Below are 23,063 nucleotides of genomic sequence, written 5' to 3' on the forward strand. Positions count from 1 at the left end.
ATTTATTCTACTATCGTAAAAATCCTCAGTATCTGATTCATTTAGTGTTTTGTTTTTGATTCTCCTATCTTTAAACTTTATCATGTCCTCTGGAGATGGCAAGAGTTTTGCAAAAAAGCCTCCTTTCTTGTTTTTGTCAACCATTATAGGAACATCTCTTCTACTTGCAAGATTTGTATAAACAATCTTTTACATTTGTATAAATTTGTATAAAAACTGTACAGTTTCATATAAATTGTAATAATGCTAATTGACATATGGTGCTTTGCAATATATATATATATATATATGTATGTATATATATATATATATACATATATATATGTATGTATTTTAACCAAGGCTTACTTTGTGTAAATCCATTGTGCTTAGGGAAGCATCCTAAGGGCCCTGGTCTTCAGAGGCCTAAGAAAGGTAAATATTCATAATTAACTACATTGTAATATGGGACATGTTAAATAATCAAGAAAGGTGCAGATACAGTGATCCAAAGAGTTTTGAGGAAAGAAAGGGCAGAATCTGGAAAGATTTTGTGAAAGAGATGGATGGTCCCTAAGTGGACCTTCAAAGAATGATTGGAGGAAGCTTTAACATGCAGACTGTAGAGTCATATAGTCTTAGCATTGTCAAAGACTTCAGAAATAATCTAATTCTACTCTGACCCAAGTCATAAACCATGTAGGTCATCCAGTATCCACTTGCAGGCTTCTTGAGATGGGGAATTCACAACCCCCTGAGCCTATTATATTTTTCAACATGATGGGAAAATTTTCATTTCTTTTCTTTTTCTTTCTTTTTTTTGGGTGGGTGAGTGGAGGGGTTCTGGACCTTTGATTTCATTGAGGTACAGAATTCTTATTGGGGAGACGCCCTTTACCAATGTAGAGAACAACTGAATGGTTTCCCTCTTCCGTTTCTGCCTTACTTCAAGTCCCAGCTAAAATCTCATATTCTATAGGATGCCCTTTTCAATCCCCCTTAATTCTAATGCCTTTCCTCTGTTTAATATTTCCAATTTATCCTTTATGTGGTTTGCTTTTACATAGCTTGGGTGTTGTCTCATTCTTTAGATTATGAGCTCTTTGAGAACAAGGACAGTCTTTTGCCCTTCTGTCTCCAGGGCGTAGCACTGTGCTTGGCACTTAGAAAGAACTTAGAAAATGTTTATTGACTGATTGGAATTTTTATGTATCTTAAGGGACTTGTCTGAAGTATGGAGAGATCAAATGATTTGCTTGGGGTCATAAAGTCATTACCACTGTCAAGGAGGAACATGAATCCAGATCTTATCGATTCTGAGGCCAGCTTTCTTTCTATATTATAACAGGCCATCTCTCAGAATTTTTTATTTATTATGCTTAGTTTTTACTTTTTGGGTCAAAAAGGACAAGTCTGATGCCATTTACACTTAAAACTCTTCTGACTGGAGATGTGCATTTGATGTTCATCCATGTAGAGGTGGTAGTTGATACTGAGTAAATGAAATTCCCAGAATGGTGGTGGGATAGGGGAAGTATTAAAAAAATTATTTTTAAAGCCTGAGAATAAAACATTGGAGAACCGTGACATGGAGAAGGTGAGAAGGGAGATAGTGAACTATTCAAAGAAATTAGAGGAGGATTTTGAGAAATTATAAAAAAAGATTTTGGAATTTGTGGAACTTGAGTAGTCTGATTCCACTGCCAGAGACTATCAAGAATGAAAGGTTCCAGATGTATGAAATTAAAACAAAGAACTAAAAACAAAGTAGATGTTCACCAACTGAAGACTGGACAAAGAAGTTGTACTTAATGAAGTGGAATATTACTATGCCATAAGAAACAATGTTAATAATTCAGAGAAGCAAGGGAAGACGTGTGTGAACTGATACAAAGTGAAGTAAGCAGAAGCAGGAAAAAAACGATATAGTAATGGTAATGGAAAGAATAAAAAAAAAATCCCACCCAAAATGAGTGCTGTGTTATTAGAATGCCTAATGGCAATGTAACACTTCTTTGAAGAAGTGTGGAATTCTTGGTGAAAAATGCTGCATATACTCTGAGACTCAATTGCTGTGTTGATTAATTTTGCTGAACTGAACTGCTTCCCCCTCTCTTTCTTATTCTTTGTTAAAAGGAATGACTTTCTGATGTGGGGGGAGTAAGGGAAATGTGTATTTGGAAATGAAAGTGATATTAAAATATTCTTTAATAAAGGAAGACTTTGTAAATAGTGTCAAATGTTGAGATTCAGAAAAGGCTATTGTATTTGGCTCTTAGGATATTACTGATAATCTTTGAGCAGTTTCCCTAAGAGTCATGGGGGCACAAACATGTTTGTAATGGGTTCAGTGGGTGATCAGGCAATGGAGGTAGTAATTGTAGCCTGTTCTTTTTAGAACTTTGGCAATGAATGGGAGGAGAGAGTGCAAGCTCAAGGGGGCAGAAGGGTCATAGAAATATATTTTTTTGTTATCACCTGAAACATATTTGTAGGTTAAAGGGCCGGTTGAAAGGGGGAATGGTTGATGGAGCTAAATTCTGGTGAATGGAATTAAAAGCATTGGACCCTTGATAAGGAATAGGGAACATGTCTTACTTTGACACAGTAGGAAAGGAAAAAAGAATGAGTGAGAACACAGAATTTTTTAAGTCTGGAGGAGGGAAGTTGAGGAAGCTCATAGCAGCTGGTCTTTTTCTCAATAAGAGGTGAGGTAATCCACTACGAAAATGGGAGGGCAGGGGTATGGTTAGGCAAAGGTTTGAAACCATCATGGGAGGGAAATGTGAAAAGGAAATGAATTGGATAATAGGGTTGCTGAGCTCTGGGGAGGCCCTGGCTGAGGCTTAGATAACATTCATTTGTCCTGGAAGCAGATAGCATAAGTTTTGTGATTTTCTCCAGCGTATGGGGAAATTCTCCAGCCAGTGGGGAATTGGAACAGAGAAGGTGAATAGTGAATGTGACCTGTTATTGGTGGCTACAATGGTGGGAAGGAATGAAAGACTCAAGTGGAAAAAATACATTGAAATTGTTGATCAGTTTAAGATTTGGTAGGGAGGGAAGTGAAGTAAGATCAGTTGTGATGAACTGGAAAAACAGGATGAAATAGTGTGAATCAGAGTTTCTCAGCTTTTATAGGATCATAGGATTTGGAGCTAGAAGGGATTTCAGAGATGATAAAGTCTGTTCTAATTTTACAGTTGTGGCAACTGAGGAGCCAGAAAGTTAAGTGATTCAACCAAGGCTATGCAATGGCAGACCTTAATCAGAATCCAGATCTCCGGAGCTATGACACTTAACTGTTTGATTTTATGTTGTATTTTCTTACCTTTCTAAAAGTGTTGTAAGGCATGTATCTACTTATTTTCATTAATTTCAATTTAGAGTGTTAGGTGTGAGAATTTTACATTTTAATAATTATAGCTCATGTTTACAGCACTTTACATTTTACGAAATGCTTTCCTCACAACAAACCCAAGAGAGATGAAGTATGTCATCGTATCCCCATTTTACAGATGAGGAAACTGAGACTTAGGGCCAGCATTGAAACCCACATCTCTGACTCTAAGACCAGGTCAATTTCCTATGGACCACATTGCTTATAAATTATTGGAAATACCCTATGATTTGGGATTGGTGACCTGTATCCTTAATTATGGTGTCAGCATATAAGAGGATATTGCCATAACCATTAGGAGAATTCTTGGCGTAGGTTGGCTGGTTTTTAACATACGTAATTTGTACTCTTTTCTTTATGGTTTTATTTGTCCCCAGGTAAAAAAGCCCCGATTTTGTTTACAAAAGACATGATTGAATCAATGAAGGAAGGCTCAGTTGTTGTGGATTTAGCAGCTGAAGCAGGTGGAAACTTTGCAACTACTAAGCCAGGAGAACTTTATGTCCATAAGGTATTGTTACAACAGTAGTGGCTATAGTAATCATGCATTTTGCTGATGCAGTGTGTCTATGTTTAGGAATCAAAATGTTGCTTATAGAAGTATCAATTTAACAAGTATTTATTATGCATTTTCTGCATGCTTAATAATTGTCATTATTAGGGATGCAAAGAAAAAAATGAAATCATTTCTGCCCTCGAGAGCTTGCCTTAGACTTGGGTTTGTATGCGGGTGGGGAGAGGGCTGGAATAACATGTACAGAGAGTTAGCTATATTTATAAATTACAATTAGACTGTGAGCTCCTTAAGGTCAGGGCTTTTCTTTGGATCCCCAGGGTTTAGCCTCATGTCTAGCGTAAAATAGGAGCTTGATAAATGCTTATTTTTTGATTGAATGAGATTAGAACTATCCTATGTTCTGAAATTTGGTAATAAACTTTATTAACTCGATTTTCATTTATCTAGGGAGTTACTCACATAGGCTACACAGACCTTCCTAGCCGAATGGCTACCCAGGCCAGTACGCTGTATTCAAACAATATTATCAAACTTCTAAAGGCAATCAGCCCTGACAAAGATAATTTCCATTTTGATGTGAAAGATGACTTTGACTTTGGCACAATGGGCCATGTTATTAGGGGGACCGTGGTAATGAAGGTAAGTAAGCCTATTAATTCTTTCCTATGTTATGTGGATTATCTTTTATGGATTTCTCTTTAAGACAGAATATTGCTTTGGGGTTCTGTGGGTGTGTTGTAACAAAAATTTATGGGTGTGTATATAAAAGAAATAGCTTTTTAGCAAAACAAAAAAAGATCCAGCGTCATGATTGTTTACTTCAAACATTTTTGTTTTTCTGATATTTATTTAACTTTTAAATCCTGTTTTCTAATTTTTATTAGGATGGCAAGATAATTTTCCCAGCACCAACACCAAAAAATATTCCTCAGGGAGCCCCTGTAAAGCCAAAGACAGTAGCTGAGCTAGAAGCTGAGAAAGCAGCTGCTCTTAGCCCATTCCGCAAGACCATGACCACAGCATCTGCATATACAGCAGGTGAGGGATATAGCACACTTGCCTCTCCTGCTCACTCCACTCGTGCCTGCCCCTCCCCGCACTGTGATTGTTTAATTTGAGCTTCCTAAGTAATGCATTAGGTACCAAAATTATTTATAAATCTGCTGAAAGCCTTGTGTTCTTCATTAGATTTCACTGGCAATTGGGCCCTTTTAAAATTATTTTCCCTTAGAGCAGGAGTTCTTAACCTGGGACCTGTGAACTTAAAAAAGTTGATAACTATGTTTCTTTTGTCATCCAGTGTATGCTATTTTATGCATTGAAAAATATGATTCTGAAAATGATTAAGATCCTTTGGTCTAGAGGAAGAACTTTGTGAAATACTTCACAATAGTGAGAGTGAAATAGTTAAAGAGTTTTGGCTTATTTTGAAATTGCAGAATGATATATATGTATGTATATATAAATCTATTATTGAATGTATGAAGATAAATCATTCATTTCCTTTTTTTTGGTGGGCATAAAACCAACCATGATTGTCTGCAGAGTTGGGTAACACTGGGGAATCCAGGTGTTTGTCTTGAAGATTAAGAACTGGGATACAGGTATAGCTATCATGTATTTAACTAACATTCTGTTAGCCTCATTGAGGACCTTTTAATTCTTGCCTTGCTTACTTTGCAACTTAATATAATTATTTGTTTCTAACTGTGACTTAGTTACAACTTTAAAATATGGTTATAGACAGCAACACACGCTCACCTGGGCTACAGTTATTCCCCTTGTAATTTTTAATATGGGGAATGATTGCAGATAGGCTTTTAGTTCTTTGGTCAGAAATTTCCCCTTTAATCTAGTTAGATCTCTGCCCCCTAAAAGGTGAAGCATAATTATTAACAATTAATAGGCAGATCTAACTTTTGTACTCCTAGATGATTCAAAGTTCCTCAGTAAATCCTGGGATCATCTATTCATCCATCCATCCATCCATCCATCCATCCATCCATTCATCATTTATTTATTACCAAGCTTAACAAGCCACTCTCCTTTTTCAAAGACTTAGCCTCTGTTAAATCTCAAATTTATGGCTCCTAGTTATGAATGGGTGGACCATCATCAGCATTTATTATTTCATTTAAATGTGTTGATTAATTTTCTGTTCATTTAACTTTATGCCAGTTTGTGTAGTGAAGTGTCTCTTCCAAAGCCTTTTGAGATTACTTAAGTCCAAACTATTGGCTTTCTTGTCCTGGACCTCATTTACATTTTCTTTGAGTCTTGGCCATTTTATTTAAATAAGTTTGAAAGAGGTGAATTCCAGCTTTAGAAAGGAAGGCATTTATTGGATTTTCTTTGCCTTATGAACTAAGTCTGCATATTATTCTCATTTGGGTGTTCTTGTGGACTTAAATTATTGATTAAAGGCTGACTAAATAGAATTTCTCTATGTCTTTTAGATAACCTGATATGAGATGAAATCTTATTTTTTTCTCAGTTTACATTTTATATATCATAACATTTTAAGCAGTTTACAGTGAAATCACTTCATTTGATCTTCACGTTAATCTTGTGAAGCAAACAGCACATGGATTAGCATTTTCATTTTACAGATGAAGGGCGCCAAGGATCAGTGAGATTATGGGGCTTGTTCAAGGCCACGTAGCCAGTAGAGCTGGGACACGAAGGGGGAGTCTTCTGATTTCTCCTCCAGTGGGCTTTCCCTTGTACCACAATGGCTTTTTGTTTACCATCTTAATATGAGTTCCTTTGGTCTTTTTAATGTACCTTTTCTTTAGTTCTTTAAAAAAGATCAAAGCAGCATCATAGTAGAAACTGTTATAAAAACCTGCCTGAGAGGAAAATATTTTTAGGCATGCACCAGTTTAATACTTAGAAAGGAAACTTTCACAATGTCACTTCATTTGTGTGAAACATGAATACGTTAGAAAAAAAAATCTTGGCTAAACTTTAAAATTTAGATACTGCTTATCTATTATTCAGTTGTCCTGCAAATAGTAAGTATAGTTAAATATAGTTAATAGTTAAATAGACAAATAGTAAAGCCAGGCATTTTGAAATAGTACAAGAAAGTTAAACTATGCTTCTGTATCCTTATAAAATAGTAGATTTAGAACTGAGAGGATCTTAGAGGTTATTGAGTCCAGCCCTCTCATGGGGTCATAGGTTAAGAGGTAGAAGGGCTCTCAGAGGGGATCTAGTCCAGCCCCCTCATTTTACAGATAAGAGACAACTGAAGTCAAGAGAAATTAAGTGACTTGTCCAAGGTCATGCAGCCATTATGCAAGAGAGCTGGGATTTGAACCCAGGTGCTTTGAATGGGAGCTTTCTTAAATGCTCCTTTTGTTTCATCTCTAGAATGACATTTCACCTCAAGAAGATTACCCTGTTTGGAAAGTTGAGTTTGCTTGCTATCATTCCCTCCCTTCTTCCCCCCTCACTTACCACTAGGTAACCCTGTTCTTCTTTAGAGGAAGAGCTACACATATGTTTGTTATTAAGGAAGGCGATAATTAAAGATGTATGTTCAGAACTGACTGTATTCTTCTGCACATTCTTAATTTAATTTGTGTTTTTTTTTTTCTTTTTAAAATCACATTTGCTGACTTGGTGCTGAAGCTGGCGCTCATGGCCCTAGCCAACAGAACAATCCAGATTCAGGAGCAATTGCAACACTTTGGCTCCCTGGGCTGGTGGACACCATATGTTTTAGGGAGGTGCCGGAGTGAATGAAATCCTTCCTACTCTTTTTAAACCTCCTTCTCTCACCCAGCCAAATTTTAGAGTGGCATAAATTTGGCTTTGTAAAAGCTATATCCTGGCCAAACTGAAAAATGCTTTGGTGCATTGTATACAGGCCTGTGATTTAGGGAACAAAATTTGTTTAACAGCTAGATGGCCTTCTCTATGTTTGATTATAACAGGGAATAGTCAGAGAAAGAGAGAGAGAGAGAGAGAAAGAGAGAGAGTGGGAGAGAGGAATATGTGTAAGTTATTGTTGAAGTGACTCATAAATATTACCAACTCTGAAATTTTCTTTTTTTCACATTGCTAAGGAGCTGGGTTTTGATTATGAGTGTCTCTGGCTCCTTTTCTTTTTAAAAATTAAATTCATTATTTTGTTTATTGATGATAATTATTTTTACTTTCCAGTCATTTCCAAGTATTCCCCATTCCCCTGGTTTGCCTTCCCATGTAGAAAAGAAAAAAAAACAATTAAACAAAACTAGCCAACATATCAAGCACATATGTCAGCACAGATTATATTGCAGTACCCCACCCCTCCATTGAAAGAAGAGAGTTGTAGACCTCATCTTTTCTTCTCATTGGCCTCCTATTAACTGTGAAATTTTACCTTTCATCATTTAAAAAAAACCCACTTACTATTGACTGTCAGAGGAACTAAATTAACTTTGAAAGCATTGACTATTCCCCATATTTTCCTTAGTGCAGGCTTTTAACCGTAATAGTTCAGTTTTCTAATAACATCTTTTTATGTTGTCTTTCTCTAGGTCTAACTGGTATACTTGGTTTGGGGATTGCAGCTCCCAATTTAGCCTTCTCTCAGATGGTGACAACTTTTGGATTAGCTGGCATTGTGGGCTACCACACAGTTTGGGGTGTAACTCCTGCGCTCCACTCACCTCTGATGTCTGTAACTAATGCTATCTCAGGTATGGGACTTTAAGTTTTCCTGGAGTTTTTCTCCAGGTTAGGTCATTATAGATTTTTTTTTTTTGCTGTTTCAATCCAACAGTACTTGACCTTTAAGCAGTAGCATACTTAAACCTTATGTGAGTTCGTTAAAAAAAGAAATTGTTTTAGAAGATCTTGGTGTCTTACATAGTTGTTCTACTTCCAGGTAGAAATAAAATGCCATTTGGGGCATTTGGTGATGTGAGCTATCTTAAAGGTTTTGTTGTGGTGGTCGTTTCAAATTTTGGTGTTCCAGTGTGTTTGGGCCAAACTACTTGGCAGAGTATGAAAATTTCTAGGGACCTATTGATACATAATTCATTTAGCATTAATTACTGCCTCCTATATATCAGGTGTGATGTAAATAAAATAGTCCCTGCCCCCTAGGAGTTTCCATTTTCTTGGGGTGGGGTTTAGAAATATTGATTTACATAAAATGACATTATATTAAAAATAGTATCAAGTATGAAAATCAAATTGAATAGTATAATTTAAAGTAAGTAGAAATATTTAGTATTCCTAGAAAAGAAGTCTGGTGTGCTAGTCATGCGGTAATAGGCACCTTCCTTTGGTATTCCCTGAGACCAAGAATAGTTTTAGCAGTATGACATATATGAGGCGGATGGATCATGTCAAGATATAGTGAGATGTATACTCCTTGTTGACTGGAACCTTTTGTGTCTTAGTCGCATGGGGAAGCTGCAAAAGACTGAATCGAAGAATCCCAGGTTGGGAAGAGTTCTCACAGGCCATTTGGTCCAAGAATCGGGGCGTATGAATCTCTTCTATTGAAAAAAAGAACTGAGTTTGGTTCTTTCTGTGCCCCTTAATAGTTATATGACCTTGGGCAAGTCACTTCTCTTAGCTTTAGTTTCCTCACCTGTGAAATGGGTGTGATGATAATTGCACAATCCACCTCATAGGGTTGAAGGAAATGGTTGTAAGTCTTAAAGCATTACTGAAATGTAAGTAGTTGTTTTTATCACCTTTGTAATAAGGGCCCAATTCCACCTTGCATATATGGTAGGTGCTCAGTGGATGTATGTTTCCTCAATGAAAAGTGGCTGGAAAACAGCTCTATGGGTGGGTCTATATGCTTTATTACAAAAGAAAATTTGAAAGATATAGCTTACCTTATATAAAGCTCTGAAAAATTAATAACTAGAATGCCTTAGGACTGTCCTGCTTAAAAGGGCGAATTTGGTGATTCCTTGCGTCGTTTTTCATGATTTATGTTAAATCTTATAGAGAGATTAGTCACAGCTTTAAAAACCCAATAGTTTTTGTACCTTTGTATATCCAGTTACTCTTCCTTCTCACTAAAAACCTTATTCGTGTATTTTATATTAATCTTGTAAAATACCTTCAGGTTAATTTTCTATCTTATAGGTGTCATCTGTCAGCCATTTTATTTCATTCTTTAATTGTCACACAAATCATCAAGTACCTAGATGAAATCAGTATTCTACATTAATGGCAATAGCTAGGTGGCACCATGGATAGAGCACTGGGCCTGGCATCAGGAAGACTTGAGTTCAAGTATGGCCTCAGACACTAATTAACTGTATGCCTCAGACACTAACTAGCAAGTCACTTGACTTCTGTCTGTCTCAGTTTCCTCAGCTGTAAAATGGATATAATTATACCATGTATCTCCTAGGATTGTTGTGGGGATAAAACTATTAATTAAGTATTTAGCATAGTGCCTGGCACATAGTAGGCACTTAATAAGTACTTATTCCCTTCCTCCCTTTTTCCTTCCTCGCTGCTTTCTTCCTTCTATCTCTCCCCTCCTTACCTCCCTCCTCTCCTTCCTTCCTTTCTCATCCCTCCCTCTCTTCCTTCCTTGATATAGATTCTTTCTAATCATAGAATCACATCTTCACTTTAATGAATATTTATTCACCACATATTACGTAGTTAGGTGCTGAGGATACAAAGACAAATCATCTAGCCCTTGACTTCAAGAATATTGGTAGGATCTGGGGGACCTTAGAGTTCTTCTAATACGATTTCTAGTCATTCAATTCGTCAAGCTTTTATTAGGTACCTACTATGTGCCAGGCACTGTTTGAAGTGCAAGTCCATTTCATGGGTGAAGAAACTTTGATCCAGATTGAGGCTGTGACTTGTGCAAACACATAACGCTAGTTAAGAGAGGAAGCTGGGCCTTCAAATTCAACAAACATTAATGAGGCACCTGCTGATGTAGCTCTTGCTCTAAACTTGAACCAGACCAGGACTTTTCCTACATTACCATCCCGATCCTGGGAAAATGTTGCTTAGCCAGGCAATCTTAAATTGTTATTTATATGATTTTTATAAAGTAACAATTAGAGTTTTGTTGACTTTTTTTTTTTTTAAAACTGGAGCATTTCTATACTTATTACATGTGATTGAAGTGAGATGGGAACATTATTTTGACTTGGAAGCTTCTTTATCAGTCACTTACTTTGTTTTATTCTTCCTTCCTAGGTTTGACCGCTGTTGGAGGGTTGGCACTCATGGGAGGACACATGTATCCTTCCAACACACCTCAGGGTCTTGCTGCACTTGCTGCTTTCATATCCTCTGTCAACATTGCAGGTACTTGGACGGACTCTCCTGTTGATAATACAGCATCTGTGAAACTTCAGTTCCCTTGTTCATCTACTGTTATATCTAGAAAATAATTAAAATACATAGCTCATAATGCTTTTTAATGAAGATTGAAAACTGAATCAGCACCAACAGGCTGTTTGAGGACTTGTCAGCTATGCAGGAATTCAGTTGGGAATTAAGAAATTTTTGTCCTCAAGTCATGAAACCCCTTTGAAAGGAATGTTATACTCATCTATTTTTAAAAACTATGGTTCTTGGAAGTTGTTGTGATTAAAAAGAATTTCTTGCTGTAGATAAACTGGAAAATTATTTTAGACATAGCTCTGAATTAAATTGGCTCAGGCATATCATTATAGTATCTATAGATCGACTTAGGAATTTTTCTGAAACTATCAGTATCCTATCACGCTATCATTGCTTGTTCCTGAAGATAGAAAGTCTAGCATGACTTGGTGTTTTCTCCCTCCCTGTTTGGTAGTGGAAGAACTTTAATGTACTGTGGTGCCATTGGAAATAGTGCTGATTTTAGGGTCAGAGGTTTGTTGTTGTTCAGTCGTTTTTCAGTTGTGTCCAATTCTTTGTGACCCCTTTTGGGGTTTTCTTGGCAAAGATATTGGAGTGATTTGCCATTTCCTTCTCCAGCTCATCTTACAGATGAGGAAACTGAGGCAAAAAGGGTTAAGTGACTTGCTCAGGGTCACATAGCTAATAAATGTCTAAAGCTGGATTTGAACTGAGGTCTTCGTGATTCCAAAACTGATGTTCAAATGCTGGGTCTGCCATTTGCTACCTCTTCATGTCTGATCAAGATATGTTCTCATATGTAAAATGAGGGGGTTGTACCAGAAGACCTAAGGCTCCTTCTAACTTTAGATCTGTGATACTATGAACTCTTGACATAGTGTTCTTTTGATTGTTTTATCAGAATTAATTATAATATTGTTTAATAAGCAGAACAGCAAGTTAGAAATAGATTTATGACCTTTGAGCTTTTGTATTCTCATTCTGTATTTTTAGTCATGTGGAAATAATTGGTTCTGTACTCTGATAACATTTTTTCCTAATTGAACTTGCTTCCTATACCATGTCCTTCCTCATGATTCGTTATAAAACAGTATTTAAAATGACTCATAGGTTATAAGGTTCCTTTAAAGTAGGAATACCATAGCACCTATTTAAATAGCTGTCTTCTTCAATAAAACCATTTCAGTAATTTTCAAATTTCATTTACCTTGATTAGGTGGTTTCCTGGTGACCCAGAGGATGTTGGACATGTTCAAACGTCCGACTGATCCCCCTGAATACAATTACTTGTATCTGCTCCCAGCTGGTACCTTTGTTGGGGGTTATTTAGCTTCACTCTATGGTGGCTACAGCATTGAACAGGTAAAGGGCCATTTTACTTTTTTTCAGCAATGTATGTTTTTTTTTCTTTCCAGTTAAACCTTGCATTTAGGAGTATGCAACCATCTGTTGAACCAATCGAAGCAATAAAGCTGGATGCATTTTGGTAGAATAGAAAGAGCAGTGGGGCTAAGAGTCACAGAACTATTCTTGGCCCTGCCATTAATTGGTTGTGTAACAGGGGTAAGCCACTTACTTTCTTGGTCTAAGTTTTCCCATTTGTAAATGGAGCACGAGAGTTTTGTTATTGTTTAGTCATTTTCGATCACATCTGACTCTTTGTAACCCCTTTTGGGGTTATCTTGGCAAAGTTACTAGAATGCTTTGTCATTTTCTTCTTAGCTCATTTTACAGATGAGGAAATTGAGGCAAACACAGTTAAATGACTTGCCCAGGATCATACAGAGCTGGTAAGAGTCTAGGGCTAGATTTGAACTCAGAAAAATGAGTCTTCCTGATGCCGGGCCCTGGATTCTTGCCATTGTACTAACTAGCTGCCCTTCTAGTGTGATATTACCATTCTGCTAATCCAGCTTACCTACTTTGCAGGATTATTGTGACAGAAGAAAAAAAAATGGATGAATTTTTTTTTTAATGAGAGTTCTTTACAAGTGTATTTATTATATTTTAAATGCCAGGCATTTGAGGTAGAATTACCTTTTCTTTTTTCTAGCAAATCTTGGCCATTTCTCTTAACGCCTTGACCATTTGGTTTGATGATCATTTATTATGTGCCTATTATATGCATGATACTATCCTTGCTACTCTTGCTGCTAAAAAAAGGTAGTTGTCGTCGTCATCATCATCATCATCATCATCATCATCATCATCATCATCATCATCATGGCTAGCATTTATAAAATGCTTTACAAATATTATTTCACTTTATCCTCACAACCACCCTGGTGGTTGGTGGTAGGGAGGTGGGTATTGTTATTATTTTCATCTTGTAGATGAGGAAATTGAGGCACAGAGAAGTTACATGACTTGCTCAGGGTCACATATCTAATAAGTATCTGAAAACGAATTTGAACTCAGTTCTTTCTGACTCTAGGCCAGTGCTCTCTCCTCTGTACCAACCAGCTTATGCTGGAGTGCTGATGTCCATTTTAAAGTTGGTGGGTTCTTTTTTTAAAGTAATGGTTTCATAAAAAAACCAAAGTGGACCCAGAGTTAGGCACACCCTGGATGGAGTTAAGTCAGATCCTTAAATCTGGCCTTAGTCTTCCATCTGTTCTTCATGTATCTTATGTGTACCTATTTACGTCAATATTGTTTCCCCCTTTAGGATGCAAGCTTTTACATATGTATTTCACATGTCATATTTTTTTGGACATATTGATTGTTTCTACTTATTTTTTTCTCTTTCTCTTTTAAAAAAATTCTTTGCTATTGGGATGGCTCTGTGAGAGGAGAGAAGAGAAGGAATTCAAGGGGAAATCAAGGCAATGTAAAAACAAAAGATAGAAGTAAAATAACAAAAAAGGAATATAATCTCCTTGGTGGTGGGAACTGTTTTTGAGTTCTTTTTGTATTGATAGATTTCAATTTTGAGTAAATGGCCAAGCCAGGACTTGAACTGAGGTTAAGTTCAAAATTGCAATCTGTCAACACTTAAAAATATTTTTGTGCTTAAAAAAGGGAAAAAACTGTAGCTCTGATCTTCATATCCCTCTTCCAGGATGGGAAGGTGATGAAAGTGATTCACTCGTTGAAATGAGAAAATATGCCATAGTGAATTTTAGACTGCAGCCTCTATAGAAATCATCTCAGGACACAGTCATGGTAGCATTTTAATGTTCCTTTGGAGCCACAAAGCTACCTATGTTGGTGTGATGCCTTAATGTGGAAATAGAGTCTGTTAGAGAAGCCATGTTGTTTTAAAAACCTCACATTTTATGTATTGTTTTAAATGTTTATAGTCTCATTTTCATTGGTGTGAATTTCAGTATAGTAAAAAAAAGTTGATAAATATGAAAGGAGGTATAGGGCAATGAATAGAGACCTGGTTTTGGTGTGAAGCCCTGTCGCTACTTAACATCTTTTGAATTGTTTCCTTATGTTTAAAACGATTGGTTTGGCCTGGATCAGAGGTGTCAAACATGCATTGCTGAACCAGATTAAAATGTAATTTGAAAATATTTAACATAATAAATATAAATAAAATAAAACATTGACAATATTAATTTGTGGTTTTCTAAGTCAATATGTGGTTTAGTGGACCTCTTCTCTATGTGAGTTTGACATGACTAGACAAGAAGACCTCTAAGGTCCATTCTAGGGCTAAATATACGATCTGACTCTTCTACATCAACAAACTTCTTCAAATAAATCATCTGAATTGAGTTGAATTGCTAGGCTTTCTTTATGTGGAATGTCATGTTCCTTTTTTTTTGCATTTAATTTGTTTTAATTTAATTTACATTTAAATTTATTCTTTTCTCAGTTACATGTAAACAAAAATTTTTAACGTTCATTTAAAAAAATTTTTGAGTTCTGAATTCTCTCTCTTCCTCCAACCCTTCCCCACCTCCTGAGAAGGCAAACAGTTTGATATAAATTATATATGTGTAGTCATGCAAAACATTCCCACATTTGTTGCAAAAGGAAAAAAAAAACCAGCCCAAGAATAATTAAGGAAAAAAAGTATGCTCCAATCTCTATTCAGACTCCATCAATTCTTTCTTTGGGGGTGGATAGCCTTTTTCATCATAAGTGCTTCAGAATTGTCTTGGGTCAATGTACAGTTGAGAATAGCTAAGTCATTTACAATTCATCATCGTACAGTATTGCTGTTACTGTGTACAGTGTCCTCCTAGTTCTGCTCATTTCACTTTGCATCAGTCCATATAATTCTTTCCAGGTCTTTCTGAGAATATCCTCCTTATCATTTCTTATAACACAGTAGTATTCCATTACAATCATATACCATAACTTGTTCATCCATTTCCCAGTTGATGGACATCTATTCAATTTTCAGTTCTTTGCCATCGTTAAAAGCTGCTATAAATATTTTTGTACATATAAGTACTTTTCTTTTTTGTTTATCTCTTTGGTATTTAGACTTAGTAGTGCTGTTGCTGGATCACAGAGTATACAGTTTGTTTTTTTTTGGAAGAGTATACAGAGTTTTATAGCCCTTTGGGCATAATTTCAAATTGCTCTCCAGAATGGTTGAATCTGTTCACAACTCCACCAACAATGCATTAGTGTCCCGCACCCACTCCAGCATTTATCATTTTCCTTTTCTATCATATTATCCAATCTAATAGGTGTGAGGTGGTACCTCAGAGTTACTTTAATTTGCATTTTTCTAATCAGTAGAGGTCTAGAGCATTTTTTTAATATTTTTTTTCATCTCAAAACTGCCCATTCATAGGCTTTATATCCTTATATTCTTATAAATTTGATTCAGTTCTCTATATATATATGAGGAATGAGGCCTTTTTCAGAGAAACTTCTTGTAAAATTTCTAACCCCACCCCCCCAGTTTTCTGCTTGCTTTCTAATTTTGGCTATGTTGGTTGTGTTTGTTTGTTTGTGTTTTTAATTCGATGCAATCAAAATGATCCATTTTACATCTTGTAATGCTCTCTGTCTCTTGGTTGGTCATAAATTCTTCCCTATTCCACAGATCTGATAACTAAGTAAAATATTCCATATCATGTTCTTTTTAAACATAGTTTTTTTTTAAAAATTTTAAATTTATTTTTATTAATCTATCCTTTTTTACTACTTTCCCCTCTCCTCCCCATTGAATGTTCAAAAAAAAAATCCAAAGATAAAACATGACAAAACTATTTCCATATTAGCCATTCTTGAAAACGGATGTCTCTTTCTTTATGTTACATTCTCTTTATTACATTGCTGCCTTCTCTGTATCAGGAAGTGAATGATATGTTTATTTTTATTCTTTTGGACTTGTAGCTCATTATTGCATTGATCAGAGTTCTAAAGTCTTTCAAAGTTAGTATTTTTTTTTCCTGTAATGCTGTTATTTTTGTATAATTTTTTCCCCTAGTTCTACTCACTTCACTCTGCATCAGTTCATAAAGATATTTCTAGTTTCCTCTGAAATGGTCCATTTCATCATTTCTTGTGCTCATATTCTGTTATACTGTGCTAATATTCTGTGCATTCATATACCAGAAGTTTTTGACTTTTCCCTTAGTTTTCCAATTTTAGCTATCACCAGAAGAGCTGCTAAAAATATTTTTATACCTAGAGGTTCCTTGTAGCATCATGTTCTTAAGGGGTTTCCTTTTTTACTTTATAATACCTTGCTCATATTAAGAACAGTACCATGCCATATTCTTTTTATCCTTTTCTTTCTATGCTGAATATCTTGCAAAAGTCTGGCTAACACATTTCTTCCTAAGGGCAATAATGTACTATTTTAATTTTGCTAGATTATCTGATTTTTGGATATTTTATGTACCAATTGTTCTAGCATTTGCTGTTCCCTTCTACCTCCGCCCCCCTCCCCAACTACCACACCCTCTACCTAGGGAGATCTGAGATGATATTTTAAGGTGCTTTTTAGGTACTATTATGTTATCCATATCAGATGTAGCACCTCATTCAAATTTTTGTTCCTCTATGCTTAGTATTCCCAAGATCAGAAATATATGACATATATTTACCTAGTTAAATACATTTTCTTTTAAAAACAATTTTTTAAGGAAATTAAATACTTTATAGCATTTGTATACCTCCCTTTAGTGGCCATGAGGTGTTGCAGTGGATGAAGTGCTGGGTGTGGGGTCAGGAAGACCTGAATTCAAATCTGGATTCAGATACTTACTAGCTGTGTGACCCTTGGCGAGTCACTTAATCTGTCTACCTTAATTTCCTCAATAGTAAAATAGGGATCATAATGGCACTTACCTCCTAGGCTTGTTGTTAGGATCAATGAGATGTTTGTAAAATGCTCAACATGTTACAGAGCAGGCACTTAACAAATGTTTATTTACTCTCTCCCTCTTTTCCTTCTTTCTTTATTTTTTCTCCCCTTTCCCTCTTTTCTTTCTCTTCCTATACTAACAAATAGAACAAATTCTTTAAAAATCAGGGAAAAAAATTCCTTGGAATACTTTCTCAATCATTTTGGTTAAGATTAATATCCGGCCTTGGAGACTCATGACTTCTCAAGAGCAATTCTCTCTTTTTTTTTAAAAAAATGGAAAGTTCTGATAATATAATCTTTTTCTCCCTCTCTTTTAAAAGATGATGTATCTGGGCTCAGGTCTATGTTGTGTTGGCGCCCTGGCGGGTCTTTCCACACAAGGAACTGCTCGTCTTGGAAATGCCTTGGGCATGATTGGTGTTGCTGGAGGTTTGGCAGCCACTCTGGGAAGTCTTAATCCGAATCCAGAATTGTTAGCTCAGATGTCTGGAGCAATGACTCTGGGCGGCACCATTGGTAAGCAGTGGGATGTAAAAACTGAAAAGATCATAACCTTTAAAATGAGAACCACTAAAGAGGGTTCTTTTTTTGCACATAGGACATTACACTTGTACGTAGGTAGAGAGGCACCAGATGTGAGCTTTATGCTTTTAGCTTGTTATGGCATTTCTTCGTAGGTCTATGAATCTGGAGTTTTTGGATTTTGCCTTTGTTAGGAAGCCTAAAATAGCCAACATCCCTAAGTCCCATGATTAGTGAGTACTTCTAGACCTCTGAAGGCACATTCCATCCCTGCTCCATGCTACTGTTTGACCTCCCAGGGAGGACATTTAAAATTATTGGTCTAGAAAGTTCCCAGGGCAAATGGGCTTCAGTGGTCTTCCCCAGGGTCCATAAAGAAATAAGGCAAGTACTGTATCTGTTAGGAAAAATGTAGGCTTCTACTTCCCTTTGCCTAATGAACTGATCATAGAGTACTACAGCACTTGTTTAATTATACCTGGCTTAAATCTTATTCTGCTGCAAAAATGCAGCCAGAATGAAAATCAACCTCTAGCTATAAGCTGGCAGTGGTTTTAAAGTGCTTTTTTAATGTATTTTTTCCTTTATGATCATTTTAAAAAACAAGTCTAGATATTAATATATTTATCCAACATAGATCTTAATTTTTTTTTGGTAGGACAACGTGTTGTTTTATTTATATCATGCCATATACTGCTTGCTGGGAATTACATGTTTATTTTTGTCACAGGAGTGCTTTTGACCCCTGTGTGTGGGATAGTCACAGTCTCTTGAAGGACAATCGAAGGAATGATTCTTGAATAGGCTCTCACACAGGTCCAGTGTAGAAGTTTGATTATCATGAGTCCAATAGTATCAGTACTGCATAAACTGTGCCATACTATACCAGTAGGTATTCTGTCCCACTACTTTGCCTATTCCTAGCTGTGCATTTCTTTCTAGAATACCCAGATTGCTCTCCTACTCTCCCCAACCTGGAAACTGAGGTCCCTGTCGACTCCATCTGCCTGTTCTGTGGGTGGGTGATAGTGGGAGCTGAACAGGGGGTTTAGAGGGAAGTATAGAATCATAAGAAGTGTAGAGAGGGAGATGCTGATGTTCTAGATTAGCCTAGGGGAGAGGTAGCAATTGAAGGGAAGAGGGGGAAAGCACATGCAAAGTGAGAAAAGGGCATGGCAAAAAGACATTTTGGACAAAAAAGTGTGGTGGCCTAGATTCTATTTCCGAGGTGGTCTACTGAGAAAATGTATAAAAAATATATATTATATATATAAAAAATATATAATATAATACACAAATATATATATATATATATATATATATATATATATATATATATATATATATATATATATATATATATATAAATATAAAAGAATATACCAGAGTGAGGGGCATTCTGGGAAGATGGTGGAGTAGGTCAGAAATTTCTAGGCTCTCCAGATTTCCTCCACAGAGCTAAGCTGCCATGACATCTTTGGAATCCCCATAGAATGTGTTTCATTTATTGTAGGATGCTTAGTAAATAATTGGTGATTATAATAATGATGAGTAGCTTTAAGTGCTTTTTATGTTTCAATTATATTTTGGTTTGAAAGAGGTCAAGCTTTATTTTTAAATTTTCTCTCTCTTTGTCCTTGGGCCTTCACAGGTTTGACGATTGCGAAGCGTATCCAGATTTCTGATTTACCTCAGTTAGTTGCTGCTTTTCACAGTTTGGTAGGTTTGGCAGCTGTGTTTACTTGTATAGCAGAATACATGGTCGAGTATCCACATTTTGCAGTGGATCCAGCAGCAAACCTCACCAAGATTGTGGCTTATCTAGGTACTTATATTGGTGGTGTGACTTTTAGCGGTTCCCTCATTGCCTATGGAAAATTGCAGGGTAAGTGTTTAAACTTGGAGGTGAATGCATTTGTTTTCTTTCTGTTTTTGAGTTTTAAGTTCTTTTGAATTTGTTTAAAGTTTTGAAAGTATCTGGACAAAATTTCTAAAAGTTATTAAAGGAGCAGCAGTTATATAATATACAACTTCATTTTCATCTTGGAAGATAGCCTATATTCATCCATTATCATAAGTCTCATAAAGACTTGAAAGGATTTCTATAAATAGCAGAAGTAAAGAAACTAAAGTCCCCGAATTTGCCTGAAGTCACAGGTTTTTATATATCAAAGTTGTTTGTGTCATATTGTGAAGATTAAAAAAAACCCAAGGTATTACAATCCTTAATTAGACACCTCTTAGAGAGTCCATCAAGGACCAGAGTCGACATTTGTCCTTTGATCTGTTTCTGTAGGATAGAGTGGGTGGCAACAGAAGGCACATTTTGGAATATTTTTGTGATTGCTGGCACCATGTGTTCTGTGAAAAAAACAAACAAAAAACATCTACCATAGTGTTGCCAAGATGGCAGCATTTGGAACTTCTAAATTCAATCATGAGAATAATAGAAACAGGAAATAAACACTGTTTTCAATGTTTCCTTAAGAAGGCAACTCTCTAGAGATGATATCTAAACTGCTTTCCAAAATTTACAATTAAAAAAAAATCCTTTCTTGCCTTTTGGTAATCTGTTCATTCAACTTTAGTTTGAAACTTCCACAAAACTTAAAAATCACAAAAGAACTTCAAGCCTGAAACTTTCTCATTCTTTTACTGAGTCTTTAGCAACAATTAAGCAACAAAGACTCTCCCTTGGGCTCCATTGATATAATCAGGGATGCTCGTGGACTAGGAAAGTCTCATTTAAAGATGCAGTATTGAAGTTTTTAAATAAACAAAACCACACTTAACTAGTAATGTGTTGGTCATACCAGAGTAAAATTGCTTTTTAAGATTCCAAGACGGTATTACAAAGGGTAAAGAAATGGTTTGTGTTTCTGATCAAAGTAGGAGGAAAAAAACAGAGTTAAGTTAAACCAGACTCTGAATTTTCCCTGCCCCCATCAAAGTTCATTATGAGAAAGTACTTGAATTCCCTTCTGTGTTTTCAGTATCCTGTGTCACAGAGTCAGTGTTCTGAATTTCCTTATGTTTTCCTTATTTTTAAGGGGAATAAAGTCTTAGCAAAATTTCTAGATCCTGAAAAATATGTTTGTTTCTAGGAATACTGAAATCTGCCCCTCTCCTCCTACCTGGAAGGCATTTACTCAATCTAGGCTTGTTGACTGCTAGTGCAGGTGGAATAATTCCATACATGCTTGATCCGAGCTACACGATGGGAATTACCTGTCTGGGTTCTGTGTCTGCCCTCTCAGCTATCATGGTAAGTAAATGGAGGAATGGAACAAGGGCCATTGGAAGTATTCTATAAAACTATATTCTACTCATGTCTGTTAAATTTTCCTGATAGGGCTAATTCAGACTTTTTTATCTTATTTTCTGACCTCATTCATCATCTCTAAAGGTGTATCATGTTGTATCTGACTTGAATGTAAATAGCAATTGTTTCTGTTTTGGCTGGAAACCCTGAGGGTCTTCCCCTCCCAGATTGATTTTTCTTTTTTTGAGAGGCCATTCTCTGAATCATTTCTTATTAAGCCTTAATCACTGAATGGGCATGAGAACTGTTAAAGATCTTAGTGTGAAAAGGTCAGTGTCTCCCACTGTATTCTAGGCCATTCCCAGTTGTCCTGATCTATATCTGGCCACTGAACCCGGGTGGCTCCAGAGGAGAAAGTGAGGCTGGTAACCTTGCCCTCCCTCACTTTAATCCAATTCACTTCCATGTCATGGCATCACCTCCCTGATGTCATGGTCCTCTTTGAAAATGAAGGACAAACAGCAATGAACTTGTAGGTATCGTGGAGTCTTTTTGAATTATTTCATTGAGTCAGTAATGGGGTTTCTATTTCTGGTTCTGTGAAGTGTCTCTAATTGTTTTGCTATGAGGTTATATCAAATAAACCTAAGTGCTTCCTAAATAAAGAACTATCAAATGCTGTTAGGATCTGATATTTGAAGAGGAGAGATGAGTCTGAAACAAATATCCTGACTTTGAGCTTCTTGAGAGCCTTTCTTTGTATCCCCTGCACTTTGCACATAGTAGGTGCTCAATACATTTTTATTGATGGAGTGACTGGTTACCATAAACCATTTATTACACGTTGTATTTTCAACTATCAGCTAAATGTATTTTATTAAAATGCTTCATTAGTTTTTTTTTTATTACATTGCTGTTCTGATGTCTTTTGTGTTGTAAAAGCAATTTGGTAGGACTCCACCTGTTTTTCCAAATAGTTTATATAGTATTGGGATTAATTGTTCTTTAAATGTTTGGTAGAATTCACTTGTAAAACCATTCTGATATCTTTTGATGTACTTTCCTTTTAATTATTGAGTAAATTATTTATTGTGTAAATATTATTCTCCTAGTTCTGCTCACTTTATTTTTCATCAGTTCATATAAGTTTTTCCTAAACTTCACTTATTTAGATTTGTTGTTGTAATATTCCATTTTATATTATAATTTTTTTCAGCCATTCGCAATTGATGGGTATCTACTCTGCTTCTACTTCTTAGTAGCTACAAAAAGTGATGCTGTAAATATTTTTGTACACATGGGGGTTTTTCCTTTGCCCTTGATCTCCTTGCAATATATGTCTAGCAGTGTGGCATCATTGTCAAGTAGTTTGTATGGTTTAGTGACTTTAATAAAGGAAGCTGAATTTCCATAATAATTCTGAAGTTGAAGCCATTACCTTATAGGGCATTTTAGATTCAGAAAAGAATTCAGTGATTGAATTGTTTGTCACTAGTTCTGTGCATTTTAAAAATTTTACTGAGGTTAACTTAAGTGTTTCTCAAATAAAGAACTATCAAAGGCTTCTGAGATTTTACCTTTGAGAAGAGATGATTTCTAAAAGAACAGCCTGACTATGAGCTTTTTGAGGTCATGGACTATGTTTTGCTTTTCTTTGTGACCCAGGACTTAGTACAGTACCTGGAGCATAGTAGGTCTCTAATAATAATTTTTGTTGATTTACTGACTGGTTACCATGAAACATCTATTATTACATCTA

At 36.0% G+C, this 23,063-nt stretch overlaps 1 protein-coding gene across 1 annotated transcript in view; it reads left to right on the forward strand.

Moving 5' to 3' along the window:
• The window catches only part of NNT (nicotinamide nucleotide transhydrogenase), a 120,048-nt gene that overhangs the window by 43,423 nt on the left and 53,562 nt on the right, over positions 1-23,063 (forward strand). The window contains exons 8-16 of the mRNA XM_036759766.1: positions 3,757-3,890; positions 4,344-4,535; positions 4,781-4,934; positions 8,426-8,587; positions 11,085-11,195; positions 12,451-12,596; positions 17,841-18,036; positions 19,694-19,927; positions 21,147-21,307. Of these exons, the coding sequence (XP_036615661.1) occupies positions 3,757-3,890; positions 4,344-4,535; positions 4,781-4,934; positions 8,426-8,587; positions 11,085-11,195; positions 12,451-12,596; positions 17,841-18,036; positions 19,694-19,927; positions 21,147-21,307 (1,490 nt within the window). The remainder of the gene's footprint in view (positions 1-3,756; positions 3,891-4,343; positions 4,536-4,780; positions 4,935-8,425; positions 8,588-11,084; positions 11,196-12,450; positions 12,597-17,840; positions 18,037-19,693; positions 19,928-21,146; positions 21,308-23,063) is intronic.

Source organism: Trichosurus vulpecula, chromosome 1 (assembly GCF_011100635.1).
Source record: "Trichosurus vulpecula isolate mTriVul1 chromosome 1, mTriVul1.pri, whole genome shotgun sequence".
NCBI lineage: Eukaryota > Metazoa > Chordata > Mammalia > Diprotodontia > Phalangeridae > Trichosurus > Trichosurus vulpecula.